At 45.0% G+C, this 14,929-nt stretch overlaps 1 protein-coding gene across 3 annotated transcripts in view; it reads right to left on the bottom strand.

The window, feature by feature from the left end:
• The window catches only part of MCF2 (MCF.2 cell line derived transforming sequence), a 92,709-nt gene that overhangs the window by 57,846 nt on the left and 19,934 nt on the right, over positions 1–14,929 (bottom strand). For 2 of the 3 annotated variants that reach the window (XM_030576207.1, XM_030576206.1), the window contains exons 3-4: positions 14,070–14,184; positions 9,651–9,741 (exon numbers count right to left, since the gene is read on the bottom strand). In XM_030576207.1, coding sequence (XP_030432067.1) covers positions 9,651–9,741; positions 14,070–14,184 — 206 coding nt within the window. Of the gene's footprint in view, positions 1–5,251; positions 5,334–9,650; positions 9,742–14,069; positions 14,185–14,929 lie in introns of those variants that run through there. The other variant, XM_030576208.1, reaches the window with a different exon arrangement.

Genomic DNA, 14,929 nt, shown 5'->3' with positions numbered 1-14,929 from the left:
ATCCATTATTGGCCAGAATTAAAAACAGGTGTCAGTCATCATGCTCTAACACCATGGTGCATTCTGGAAGAGTGTGGGGAAAAGGGAAGCTGTCAGACCCTAGACTAAGGTCATGTCCAAAGTAGGCAGCAGTTATAGGGCCAGCTGCCACAAGTTTATAGGACTAGTGTTGTGAAACTGGTGGGGGGAAGGTCTGGCAAGAAGCTCATTCTCATGCACAGCACCACCCTCAACCAGAGGGGTGTTGCCAACCCCTACGCTCCCACCCAAGACAAGGTAGGTCTGGAGAGAGGTGGGTTTTCTAGGAGAGGGGAATCTTCAACTTCACATTTTGATAATGTCAAGATACCAGTATCTCCCAGGAGGTTTTCACAGACCCACACAAAGCCTGGTGGTTTCATCTGAGCATATCAACACAACCCTTGGCGGGAGTGAACCTGACATGCCAAGTTTAGAAGGATTTAAGTACAGTTACAGAACCAGAGACCAATTTTATGTCACCCCATTGTGTGTTAAGTTCCAACACGTTGCTGACTAGGAACGCAACCCTCCTCAAAAGGTCAGAAACAAAACATTTTCCTTTTGCCAAGAGTAGTGTTAACTGGCAGAGTGGGAAATCTCCAACTTGAAAGTCTGCAACATTCCAAATTAAGGGGTTGGGGTTTTGGGGTTTTTTTTTTTGCCATTTTTTCTTCTCCCAAGTCAAGAACGTTGTGCTGTCTGGTTCTCCCCGATAATATATAGATTCTGAGGTGGCTGGACATTTGTTGCAAGCCACATGGATGGTCACATGGCATCTCTCCTGATCATTAGATTGGCCTGCCCCCATGAACTCAGGAGGGTCAGAATCTTCTGCAATTAGGTATCCATAGTGAGAATCTGTATTGGGCGCCCTCCCTATGAGGTCTGTCCGTCTATATACTACTGGCAGAGCATGCATGCTGCCCTGCAGCTGCATTTCTATCACAGGAAATTCCCTAGTTTACTCTCGGCCTTAAAGCTACTTTACTCTTTGTTTATTAGTTTCTCCCCACAACACATCAATTTCAACAGCGGATGTTCCTCTGAAAACCAGTCATGGCAGCAGCAGCCACCAAGGAGGTTGCAGGGCTCCCTCAAGGGCCAACAGCAAGCTGAGAAGGGACAGGCGCAGCCTATATTCCTCCCAGCTCCGGCACCCAATCAAGTCAATGGCCCAAACGGACATGAACAAGCACGTGACCAGACCCACTGCCACTTCCAAACGCGGTAGTTCTGGTAGACCTCACAGCTTGACCTTTGAACAAACTGGGAAGCTTTCATGCAGCTGTTGTGTTAAACTCTGTTCCAGTGCCTCTCTGCAGTCAACAGTCTGTTGAGAGTGGACCCACTCCTGGCTCCCATGTGCTCCCAGGCCAGCTGGGTCTGGGTAAAATCTAAGTTGTACGTCTACAGGGCACTCTCCTTGGCTGATGCCCTTCCTTGGGACATAGGGTGCTGCTGCCCAGCTGCCCTAGACACCAAAATCAAAAGCCCCCAGGTTCTTACATGTGCTCATCCAGTGCTCCAACTAGAGGCTTTCAGGACGTCTAATTTAAACCCTTTAGGGACAAGATATCAAGATAGCAAGAAACATTGGCTTGACAGAGCAATTTCTTAACCAGGACGAATTTACTGAAAGCACAAGACGTTACAGATCTTTAAAAACAACCAAAGTCCTGAAATGCACCCTTCCTGCGAGGCTGAAGTTTGTCAACATTTCAGGCTGGGAAGAATTCCTCCTGCAACTCTTTCTTACATGTGGCAATGATCAGTCCCCTCGCTCCCTTGGACAGAAGAGAATCCTTCTCTTAAATAGGACCCCTGTCTCTGAGCCTTCTGCTCAGAGAGTGAAACTATAGATCCATCAATTACGCTCCCTCTCACTCCTTTCCCTGTGCAGGGTGCTGCGTAGAAAAGCCACTGTTCCACGGGGGGAAGGATAGGCCTGTAAATGCGACACAATCAGCGATCATGGCCTCAAATTTCTCTGTGATAGCTCTTACACTATGGACCTTACAGTGGCAAAGCTGTACTGCTGTAAGGTCACCCATGTAGCTGCTCTTTGCTGGCAGGGGAGAGCTCTCCTGCCGGCATAATTAAATCACCCCTAACGAGCGGCAGTAGCTATGTCAGCAGAAGAGCATCTCCCGCTGACATAGCGTTGTCCACACCAGCGTTTTTGTCGGTGAAACTTTTGCGAAGTTTTACCAACAAAATTGCTGGTGTAGACATAAGCCTTAGTGTTAGTCCTTCAACAAGGTGTCAAACATCTTCCCCAAGCATGGTGATTCATTGGGATGAAGTAAAGTAGATTGCCTTTGGCCACGTCTGGGCTTATGCCATCATAGTTCCCAGCATTTTCACACATACTACAAGAGAGAGTTCATAACCTGGCACAGATTTATCCCAGTCTGTCACATCTGGGATACAGGCAAATTCCAATCTGATATGGTATTTTTAAGGTTGTATTCAAAATTTATGTAAGAGGATTTGTTTGCTATTAAACATGTGTCACGTTTCACCCCAGAGGTAGCTGCATTTCCAGAACGGGAAGCATGATTCTATTGTTTAGAAAGCATTTTAAGATTTTTCCTGCATGAAAGGTGATTTTATCAATGTACAGTCAAGGTCAGCATTTAATGAGGAGCAAAAAGGTGATACATACTTGAGGCAGAAATGTACCTTTTGCAGATCAATATCTAGTATGGACTACATATGGAAAAAAACCTTGCTTTCAGTCTGCTACCAGCAGGAAGGTGTCCTCTGCGTAGTATTAACTTAAGGGCAAAGATGATAGATAAAAATAAAAATAAATCAGCTGGTTTAAAAATTATTCAAAGTTAACATTTATGAAGGGACTAAAACAAAACCCGGAACTTTACAATCACCGCTCTGCTCTGCACCTTAACTGAGCTTAGCCAGCACCTTTTCGCTTACCTCTAGTATTAGCCAAGGCAAGAACATGTGTCTACATCAGAAAGTTGCAGCGCTGGTGAGGGAGTTACAGCGCTGCAACTTTGAAGGTGTACACATCTGCAGGGCATCACCAGCGCTGCAACTCCCTGTTTGCAGCGCTGGCCGTACTCCCGTTTTGTCTCGGGTGTAGAGGATCCAGCGCTGGTGATCCAGGGCTGGTAATCCAATGTAAACACTTACCAGCGCTTTTCTTGACCTCCGTGGAAGGAGGAAGCCTCTGGTAATCAAGCTGGTCTCCTTCCCCAGCTTGCTCTCGCGTTCCCGGAACCCCGAGCAAGCAGGTCTCCTTCCCTGCGGTTTGCAGGGGGGTTCGGGAACACGAGAGCAAACCACGGCGAAGCTGGTCTCCTTTCCCGGTTTGCTCTCGCGTTCCCCGAACCCCGAGCAAGCAGGTCTCCTTCCCTGCGGTTTGCAGAGGGGTTCGGGAACGCGAGAGCAAACCGCGGCGAAGCTGGTCTCCTTCCCCGGTTTGCTCTCGCGTTCCCCGAACCCCGAGCAAGCAGGTCTCCTTCCCTGCGGTTTGCAGGGGGGTTCGGGAACGCGAGAGCAAACCGCGGCGAAGCTGGTCTCCTTTCCCGGTTTGCTCTCGCGTTCCCCGAACCCCGAGCAAGCAGGTCTCCTTCCCTGCGGTTTGCAGAGGGGTTCGGGAACGCGAGAGCAAACCGCGGCGAAGCTGGTCTCCTTCCCCGGTTTGCTCTCGCGTTCCCCGAACCCCGAGCAAGCAGGTCTCCTTCCCTGCGGTTTGCAGAGGGGTTCGGGAACGCGAGAGCAAACCGCGGCGAAGCTGGTCTCCTTCCCCGGTTTGCTCTCGCGTTCCCCGAACCCCGAGCAAGCAGGTCTCCTTCCCTGCGGTTTGCAGAGGGGTTCGGGGAACGCGAGAGCAAACCGCGGCGAAGCTGGTCTCCTTTCCCGGTTTGCTCTCGCGTTCCCCGAACCCCCCCTTGAAGCCGCCCAACAGCGCTGCAGTGTGGCCACATCTAACACCACTTGCAGCGCTGGTTGCTGTAAGTGTGGCCACTCTGCAGCGCTGGCCCTATACAGCTGTACTAATACAGCTGTAACAACCAGCGCTGCAAAATTTTAGATGTAGACATGGCCAGAGAAAGAACATATGGGGAACTTTCACACCCTTTGTTCCAAAAAGTTAAAAGAGGAAGTAATTTAACTCAGCTGAACTTCCAGTCCTACTATTTATTATGCTAATGAGAATCATTATCACTTGATAAAACCTTGATACTCAACTTCCCCTTCTCCAGCTTCTAGTATTTTCAAGTCTTGAAAGAATTTGAAGTAATCTGGGCAATTAAAAAAAAATCAACCAACTGCTAATATTTTAATAGTGTTCCTAATTTAGTAGCACAATAATTTGTGGTTTTTTTTAAATGATCCTAAAGTTCTAAGGACACAAAAAATTCTGTCCATGAGGGGCAATCCACTTTTAGCAAGTGAAGCATCCTATTGTCTTAAATACACATTGTTTTGTGACTAAATGAGGGAGTTACATAGGTTGGAAGGAACACGGCCATTATTTACTTAATTTCTGCACTAAAAGTATGTACCATCTTTTCTAGGAATTACATTTAAAAGCATAACCTCCCCTCAAATAGACAACCCTCTCCTGGGACTTCCCTCCACCCAGGGAAAGAAAAGACCAAGAGGAAAGGAAAATCCCTCAGTAAGTTTGATCCCGGACACAGGAAACGGATCAATACACAGACTGCGAAGTTAGTGACTTTCTTCTCTCCTTGGAGAGCAAAGTCAAGGAGCAAAACGCGGGGACTGTTTTAGCTCGGCTTCTACTTCTGCTCACAAAGCTACAGCATGTCCTGATCGCTCTGTGAGCCGGCTGCAGTTAGCCACAAAAGCCATTCGCCCAGCCGCTGTCCCCACCGCAGGGGAGCACGCTCCCTTTAAGGCCTTTCCCCGGGAATACGTAGTGTTCGTGGGGAAAGCAGCACAGCAAACCGTGGGTTAGAGATTTTGTTTGTTTTAATGTAACCTCAGCACTGAGGACGATGCCTCCCCCTAAAGACATTACAAAAAATACTTCCCGGGATGCTGGGCTGAGAGCATCACCTGACCGCATTTCCATTCTCCTCGGGCTGTCCATGCAGTACAATGCAAACCCGGGCTCTCCCCGGGACCTCGCCCCGGCCACCGGCAGCGCCGTTCAGCAGCAGTTTGGTGCTAGAGCCCCGCGCTGCAGCAGCCCGGCGCTGTGCACTTGGCAGGACTGCAGGCAGCGCGCCCTTACCGCATTCCTGCGGAGCCCCAGCACGCCTCCCGCGGGGCTCGCCTCGGCCATCGCCCGGCGTGCGCCCTCCTTCCCCGCTGGGCAGCGCGGCCCGGGGGGAGCCGCTTCTCAGCAGGCGCTGAAAAATCCCAGGCGCGAGCCGGCCTCCCGCAAGGCTGCGGCCGCTGCTTCCATCGCAGCCCTGCAAGCAGCCTCCGGCCCCAGCGCCGCGCACCGAGCCCCCCACGCCTCGTCCCGCTTCAGCCCTGGGGGATCGGCCGGGGCGAGGCGGCCGCAGCGGACCAGGCGTGCGGGGACGGCGAGTGACTCCTGCCTGCTCCCTCCGTGAAGGGCTCCCTTTGTCTTCTTAAGGTGGAATGCCAAAAACCTGCCTCGGTAGTTCATTGATGTGGGCGCTCTTTTGGGAACCCTTAAGGAAGCAAAACTCCATCCCTGTACCTGGGGGGACACCTCATTTCTTGAATTAGTGGGGCCTGAAATAGGTGCTTTGAAAGGAGATGCCCAATTATGCAACAGAAAAAGCTAGAGAAGCGAAGCCTGTCCAATCCTAAAGCCTGGCACGTCCAGGGAGGGCCTGACTTTCTACACTGGATGGTATAAATATGCACATACATTGCACGTGCATACTGGGACCATGTGGATACTTACATCATTGTGTTGGTCAGGCACAAGCTTTGGGGCTTACACAGAATTCTTCAGGTCACAGAGCTCTGCCTAATAAGCTGGGAAGCTGGTCTCTCTCACCCACAGAAGTTGGTCCAATAAAAGATATTGCCTCACCCACCTTGTCTCTCTAATAACTTGGGACCAACATGGCTCCAATAGTGCTGCATACCCTATGTCTGCAGTTAGACACATACATGAAGAAAAACTCTCTGTAAACGCAAAAGCTTGCCTCTCACGCCAACAGAAGTTAGCCCAATAAAAGATATTACCTCACTTGCCTCGTCTCTCTATACCTGGTCAGATCAGCCATTGAAGCCAGATTTTTGCATCTCACACTTCAGAAAAATCAGGCCCTGTGCATTTTGAATTCAACTTATGTGGCAGTTATTTTATTTCATGATATCAGAAAAAAGAAAATGTCTGAATCCAAACTTTGGTCAAGTCCAATATTATGGGTAATCAAGTCTCTATTCTTCCTTGTCGTGCCTCTTCTCCCCCTGCCCCCACCCTCCAACACACACACAAAGCAAAGGGTAATAAGGTATCACATGGGAACATAGACCATAAGGCTGGAATGGACCTGCAGGGTCGTTGAGATCAGTTCCCTGCTATCACCAGCAATCCTGTCACATAATCACATTCATAAACTTATCACGCTCCAGCTGAAAACTAGGTAGTTTGCTTGTCCAGTTACGTGGGTCTGAGAGAGGCGTCTTAAGGTCTGATCCTACTACTGTCTTTTCACAGGCAGAACTCCAAAGTCTTACAACTTTGTGTACACAGATTTTTCTGTCTTTCATTCTTAGTTGCATTGGGTGTCTCTGGATTGTTTGCACACCACACTGCCTTAAGTGCTCAGATATGCAGTGAGAGAGCCACCTCTGTCTGTGGCTGCAGAAGGAAATGCACAGCGCATATCTTGTGAGGTCACATGCTCACGTATCATTTATAATGAAATGTGAAGGGCAGGCACTTTTGTGAAAGCTACATCAGGACAGGCACTTTTGTGAAAGCTACATCAGGACAGGCAAGTAGAGCTCTCATTCTAAAAAAATGGTTTCAAGCTATTTGAATGGAAAATGCCTTTCAAAGGCCAATCCTGAACCAGAAAAATCCCCGTTGGGATCAGTGCAAGCTTTGCCCATGTAAAGGCAATAGGACCAGGCTCTGACAGTCTCGGCTTATTTTAACTATCCAAAAATACCATTACTGCCACTAGATTAGAAGCCTGCCATGTTCCGCAATAGTTAATGGTCGAACACTTGTTAATACTTAAGATCTGACCTGACAGGGCATCAGCTAGCCCAGTGAGATTTCGGTACACAGTGGTCTAAGTTCTATGCTCCTCTCAATAAACTCTCTTTGCCTCATTCTCTATCAGCTGTGTTTGCATATCCAACTCTTCAGCTGAAGTGCCTCTCTGCAGGCAGGTGTACACCACAACTCAAGTCGATATAACTTACGTCACTCAGGGGTGTTAAAAGCCCCCCCCCATCAAGAAATGTATGTTTTGCGCTGTCCATGTCAGCACTATGTTGGCCAGAGACTCCCCTGATGACTGAGCTTCTGCTTCTCACCAAAGGTGGAGTAATTATGCCGACAAGAGAGCGCTCTCCTGTGGACATGGTGCATCCTCACCAGAAGCACGGATGTAGTGAAGTGGTGCAGACTTGCCCTGTATTACTGGAGGAGGTGACAGTGATGATTGTGACCTTTTCAGAACATTTCTTTTCACCTTCCACTGTAGCAAGGTCAGTTTAGATCTGGCCTTTCACTGCCAGCTTTTTAGTACAATCTCCATTCGTTATAAAAGTGATTTTTTATATACACCAGTGTAGCACTTTTAGACTACATTTTATATTTTTGCAAATGACCACATACTGTTGACTAGTGGAGGGAGGGGAGGGAAGTGTTACTGGTGAGATTTGTTCAGCATCTGATGGTACATCTGCTCTAGTTAATTAAGAGAGAGACATTTTATATACATATATCTGTACCCACATGCTTTATATGGCAGCATTTGACTTTGTTTCTCCGGAGGAGAGACACAGCAGGAAGGAGACATGGATCTTAGCTGGATATAACATCTCCCCACGCTCACAGAGAGCAGGGCAGGGCAATCAGCTAGAAGAACGGAAAAACATCCAGTACAGAGCATGTCAGTTACTCGGCATGTTAAGTATTTGTTTCTGAGGCTGGTCCATGCAGGACTAAGATGTGTCTGCTCTGAAGTCTGGGTCCCACTCCCTGTACTATTTTGGATACAGTCTACAGTTAACCCTATTACATGTATGGGCACATACATATCATAGAATCACAGAATATCAGGGTTGGAAGGGACCTCAGGAGGTCATCTAGTCCAACTCCCAGCTCAAAGCAGGACCAATCCCCAACTAAATCATCCCAGCCAGGGCTTCGTCAAGCCTGACCTTAAAAACCTCTATGGAAGGAGATTCCACCACCTCCCTGGGTAACCCATTCCAGTGCTTCACCACCCTCCTAGTGAAAAGGTTTTTCCCTAACATCCAACCTAAACCTCCCCCACTGCAACTTGAGACCTTTACTCCTTTTTCTGTCATCTGGTATCACCGAGAACAGTGTAGATCCATCCTCTTTGGAAACCCCTTTCAGGTAGTTGAAAGCAGCTATCAAATTCCCCCTCATTCTTCTCTTCTGCAGACTAAACAATCCAAGTTCCCTCAGCCTCTCCTCATAAGTTATGTGCTGCAGCCACCTAATCATTCTTGTTGCCCTCTGCTGAACTTTTTCCAATTTTTCCACATCTTTCTTGTAGTGTGGGGCCCAGAAGTGGACACAGTACTCCAGATGAGAACTCATCAATGCCGAATAGAGGGGAATGATCACGTCCCTCGATCTGCTGGCAATGCCCCTACTTATACAACCCAATATGACTTTGGCCTTCTTGGCAACAAAGGCACACTGCTGACTCATATCCAGGTTCTTGTCCACTGTAACCCCTAGGTCCTTTTCTGCAGAACTGCAGCCTAGCCATTCGGTCCCTAGTCTGTAGCAGTGCATGGGATTCTTCTGTCCTAAGTGCAGGACTCTGCACTTGTCCTTGTTGAACCTCATCAGATTTATTTTGGTCCAATCCTCTAATTTGCCTAGGTCCTTCTGTATCCTATCCCTACCCTCCAGCGTATCTACCACTCCTCCCAGCTTAGTGTCATCTGCAAACTTGCTGAGGGTGCAGTCCACGCCATCCTCCAGATCATTAATGAAGATATTGAACAAAACCAGCCCCAGGACCGACCACATGTAACCTTCAAAGTAGTTTTCCCCTGATTTTTTATATATAAAAATTATAGTGGGGGGACTATTATGAAGGCTATTTTGCAGTAAATAAAACATTGCCCAATTAAGGGTAAAATACTCATCTGCTACTAAAAATCAGAACCTACACGTAGAATATACGTGGAGATGGATTGTCTAAACATCAAATGCCCAGAGCAGGGCGCGAAAATGTGTACACAGCTGTGTGACTAATTTGCATGAGCACAGGCAAATGATCAGGATGTCCAAACAGCTAAAATATGCATACAAATTAGGTACATCATAATACCTGCATTTACTATGGTGAATAGGGTCATAGAAATGCCTTGAAGGAGAGACTAGTTCAACAGGTCTGGGCTACAGATGTTTTCAAAATCTGAAACAATGTACATGATGACTCAATAACGTAAGAAAACATTTAACAATCATGAGGGCTTACTGCTATCCTTTGGAGAGTCATTTTGACAGACGTCCATGTATCCAATCTTCTATCCAGGATTAGGATAAATTTTGTGTCAGATTCATGTTGACTATAAGACAAGAAAATACCAAGTAGCTAAGGTAACATTTTGAGAGCAAGCCATTTAAGTCCCAGTAAAAAAACAAACACACAAAATCATCATAAATACCCAGAACACAATACTTCTAGCACCTTTCGTAAACATTAAAATTCCATTTAAAACTATTTTCTACAGTTGGTTCCAGAAATAGGTTGTTGAGTTTCTCTCACTATTATTTGACAGCAAGCTTGACATTCGAAACATGCAAAGTTGCTCCTGTTCAATGGAAATTTTATTTGCACTTGAGTGGGCTGTGTGTGCAGTTTGGAAAGTTCCTTACAAATCCACATTACTTTGGAGCTATACTTTGCAAAGGAGCCTAAGAACTCCCTTAAATTCCTTAGAAAATCCCAACCCTAGTAGATAACTGAGCAGTATTCTAGTTCTACATACTGAGGGGTAACGTGTTCAGATGAGTCCCTGCCTACGATACAAGAACCACCATATCTAGGAATCTGGTTACAACTCTTTAAGTGTACGTCTGTTTTGAAAAGCAGGTAGGCATACCTGCATTAGCATTAATCTAGCTATCATGGGTAACAATAGCTGTGTAGATAGGGTGGCATGGACTTCCGCATGGGTTAGCAACCCGAGAACATACTTGGGATCCCTAAAGCCACTATGTCTACACTGCTATTGTTACCTGTGCTAGCTAGATTAACGCTAACATCGGTATGCCTGTGTATGTGCTACAATTATGCAGACATACACTAACAGACCTGGTCTTGTTATAACACATGGTTAAAGCTAAATCTACATGACAAGCTGCAATCATGTTTATAGTCAGGTTAAAGGGTAACCCATTTGTAACCAAGTCCCCTAACACGTGTGCACTTGCAATACACAGGGTCTTAATGCAAACAACGTGTACAAAAAATCCCGATTTAGGGAAACAAAGGTATAAGAAGCTGTATACTCATTCCAGGACTAATTATTTATTACTACCACATGACAGTCAATATTTGGCAAGGTTACTGTTTTATATCCTTTCCTCTCTCCCCTTATTACTAGTGTATCCAGATAGGTCTTTCCTGTGAGCACATCTTCATGTAGTGCTATTAAATGAGGTCAGCCTTCATGTATACAAAGAGCAGAGTCATATTAGTTATCTTTATACTCAAAAAAATTAACTGCAATTAAAAATATTAATTGCAATTAATTTCAGTGTTAAACAATAGAATACCAACTGAAATTTAAATTTTTTGGATGTTTTTCTACATTTTCAAATATATTGATTTCAGTTACAACACAGAATACAAAGTGCTCACTTTACATTATTTTTTATTGCAAATATTTGCACTGCAAAAATGATAAACAAAATAAATAGTATTTTTCAGTTCACCTCAATACAAGTACTGTAGTTCAATCTCTATCATGAAAGTGTAACTTATACATGTAGGGTTTTTTTGTTACATAAGTGCACTCAAAAACAAAGCAATGTAAAACTTCAGAGCCTACAAGTCCACTCAGTCCTACTTCTTGTTCAGCCAATTGCTAAGACAAACAAGTTTGTTTACATTTACAGGAGATAGTGCTGCCTGCTTCTTGTTTACAATGTCACCTGAAAGTGAGAACAGGTGTTCGCATGGCACTTTTGTAGCAGGCATTGCAAAGTATTTATATGCCAGATATGTTAAACATTTGTATGCCCCTTCATGCTTCAGCCACCATTCCAGAGGACATGCTTCCATGCTGATGATATTCATTAAAAAAATAGTGCGTTAATTAAATTTGTGACTGAACTCCTTGGGGGAGAATTGTACGTCCCCTGCTCTGTTTTACCTGCATTCTGCCATATATTTCATGTTATAGCAGTCTCGGATGATGACCCAGCATGTTTTATTTACGAACACTGTCACTGTAGATTTGACAAAATGCAAAGAAGGTATCAATGTGAGATTTCTAAAAATAGCTATAGCACTTGACCCAAGGTTTAAGAATCCGAGAGGCGTGAGGTGTGGAGCATGCTTTCAAAAGTCTTAAAAGAGCAACACTCAGATGCAGAAACTACAGAACCCGAACCACCAAAAAAGAAAATCAACCTTCTGCTGGTGGCATCTGACTCAGATAATGAAAATGAACATACGTAGGTCTGCTCTGCTTTGGATCGTTACTGAGCAGAACTTGTCATCAGCATGGGAGCATGTCCTCTGGAATGGTGCTTGAAGCATGAAGGGACATATGAATCTTTAGTGCATGTGGCACGTAAATATCTTGCGACACTCTTTACAACAGTGCCATGCGAACGCCTGTTCTCACTTTCAGGTGGCATTGTAAACAAAAAGTGAGAAGCATTATCTCTTGCAAATGTAACCAAACTTGTTTGTCTGAGTGACTGGCTGAAGTAGGACTGAGTGGACTTGTAGGCGCTAAAGTTTTACATTGTTTTATTTTGAATGCAGGTAGTTTTTGTACATAATTCGACATTTCTAAGTTCAACTTTCATGATCAAGAGATTGCACTACAGCACTTATTAGGTAAATTGAAAATACTTCTGTTTTTTACAATGCAAATATTTGTAATAAAAATAAATATAAAGTGAGCACGGTACACTTTGTATTCTGCATTGTAACTAAAATCAATATATTTGAAAATGTAGAAAACATCCAAAAATATTTAAATAAACCGTATTCTATTATGGTTTAACAGTGCGATTAATCACGATTAATTTTTTTAATCGCTTGATAGCCCTAATCACAACATTTTAGATTCCCTAGAGATACAAAGCATCCTATTACTAAAGTTAAAAATCAAAAGAGGCTCTCAGAACTATAGGAAGATTAGAGAAGCAGGTAGTACGACTCACTACAAATAAAGTGCCAACTTTATGTTTGAATCATTATCAGTCTTATAGCCCTCAACACGGCTTCACATGGAATAGGTTAAAAATACATAATATTAAATGTAATTTTATAACGTTGTATGTATTCGCAATAATAGTATAGAATAGATGTTGCATTTGGTATAAAATTCTGTGGAAATCAACACGGTTGAGTAGTGGTCTCATATATCACACGTCACACCCCCTACCGACCAGAGATGCATTACTGCTACTGTTAACAGACCCAGAAAAAACATCTTGCTGTGACATGGTTTCCATGAATACCAAGTTTCAACCATTGCCTGATATGAAGCTGCCTGGCAGCGTGTGAAGTGAAGACAGAAAAACCTGAGCAAAGTGTGTGAGAGAGAAGAGGAAGAAAGACAGGAAAAGGGAACGGGAGGTGAAAGGATATCAAGGAAAGGCAATGAGGAGAGGAGAGGAGTTGGGTGGGGAATTAAAGCAGGAAGAAGCAGCAAGTCAGGGAAATAGCAGAAGAGAAACAACTAGAGATGGAAATGGAGCCTCCAATGAACTTGCAGAGGCTGGTTCACAACCAGAAACTGCAAGGTCTGTTTGCACATGCCCTACTCTACTAGAAAGGCTGTGCTGACACAAGCCCTCTCTTGGAGGAACTGGTGGCCAGCTGGCACCACTCTGGGAGTGCCACCTGATATCCCAGGACCAACACAACTATAACAATCAGCACAACTGTGATCAGACTAGATGTAGAATGCAAGTCACTCAAGAATTAAATAGGGCAGCAACTCTTTGTCCTTGAGTTTGTGAGAAAACACATGGCACTTTTCTAGAATAGCAGTTGATGACCGCCTAGCTGTCTTCACCTTGCTCACTCTGTAGCAAGCAATTTGCCAAAATAGGTGATAGAGAGTTAAAAAGAGATTAAGCATTCCAGGAAACTTCAATCCACCAGACTCAGGAAGAAGAAATTGTTCAGAACCATTAATCCTGGCATAACTACCTTATGGGACTGGTAGACTGTCAGTGAGTAAATGTTGCTACAGAAAACAATACTGGAAAATGCAGTACAGCACCAGGAGAGCAAGCATAATGATCTGGGATGGGTCTCTCTCTCTCTTTTTCCAAATTAACATACTCTCCACTTGCATGTGCAAAATACACCCCAAATTATTTGCTGGTGGCATATCATTTTTGAGTGCTGACACCCATCTAAGGTTAAGCCAAGTGATTCCATTAATAATTATTGTCATCGGGTAGGTTTATGAAACCAGCAACCAATAGGGACAAAAATCTGCTTTTTATTATGTAGTTATTGGTATAAGAAATACCATTGCAACATTCTGGCTCAACATCATGAGGCTCTGCAGGTAATTTCCTCCTTCTCTAACTAGCTTCATTCATAATGAGGCAATTGTACTGCAGCTCACATGTCCGACACCAGATCAGATGGAAGCCTCTGCCAATGAAGCACGAAAGCCGGAAGGCAGCACCGTACCTTGGGACCGAAGTTAAGTATGTTAAGACTTTCATTAGAACCTCCTCTGATGCTTCGTTGAAATGGGAGTTTTCAGGAAACGTGATGATCCAAGCATTGTCTTTCCCTCGGCCACCTACAAGTAACAGAAAAGTGCTTGTCTGAACAGTTTGTCCAGAAACCACGCCAATCCGTAAAAGCCCCAATTTAAAACAAAACAGCCAGCTAGTCCAATAGGCACCTCATAAGTAATACCCACATCTTTAACATCTACAGACTAAAGGTAAGATCCTACCCTATCCTTTTTGAGTTTTGTATATTGGAGAGGGTGTGTGGGGGGGAAGTAAAGCAGGTTCTGCCCATGCTAAGGATCTCAGACACATCCTACATATACCAGTCAGGGTGATTTGGGGCATGGAGGATATGGGGAAATACTGCAGCGTTCATTGCTGCTCATCCGAGCCTCTGCTGCCAACTATCGGCAATCTTCATGGTTGCCAAAGACTCACCGTGCCCCCATGTCATGAGCCTGCCCTGTTGGACTCCTGCCCAGTTGCTTTGAGGATGCCCTGTGGGGATGGGGAAGAGAGAGAATCCTGGCATCTTTTCTCCTCTTATTCCATCATTGCACATGTGCAACGCAGGGCAGGATTTTGTTGTAAGGGTGTAGCCTCACTGCAATACCAACAGGGTGTTAATGACCCCTGCTGGTGGGAACAAACAGTTCGGTACTGTTACATGGAAGTGTTAGAGAGAAATCCAAATGACCCACTCCAAAAGCTCCACCTTTTCATGATCCTGAAACTGAAGAGAAAATCATACACTTTCCACAGCGTTAGGGAACCATCTTTTGGAATTCTATATAGCAGGGTGTAACAGAG

This window comes from Gopherus evgoodei, chromosome 9, assembly GCF_007399415.2.
Source record: "Gopherus evgoodei ecotype Sinaloan lineage chromosome 9, rGopEvg1_v1.p, whole genome shotgun sequence".
Lineage (NCBI taxonomy): Eukaryota > Metazoa > Chordata > Testudines > Testudinidae > Gopherus > Gopherus evgoodei.
Note: the sequence above shows the minus strand (reverse complement) of the source record. Positions and strands in the feature narration are given on the sequence as shown.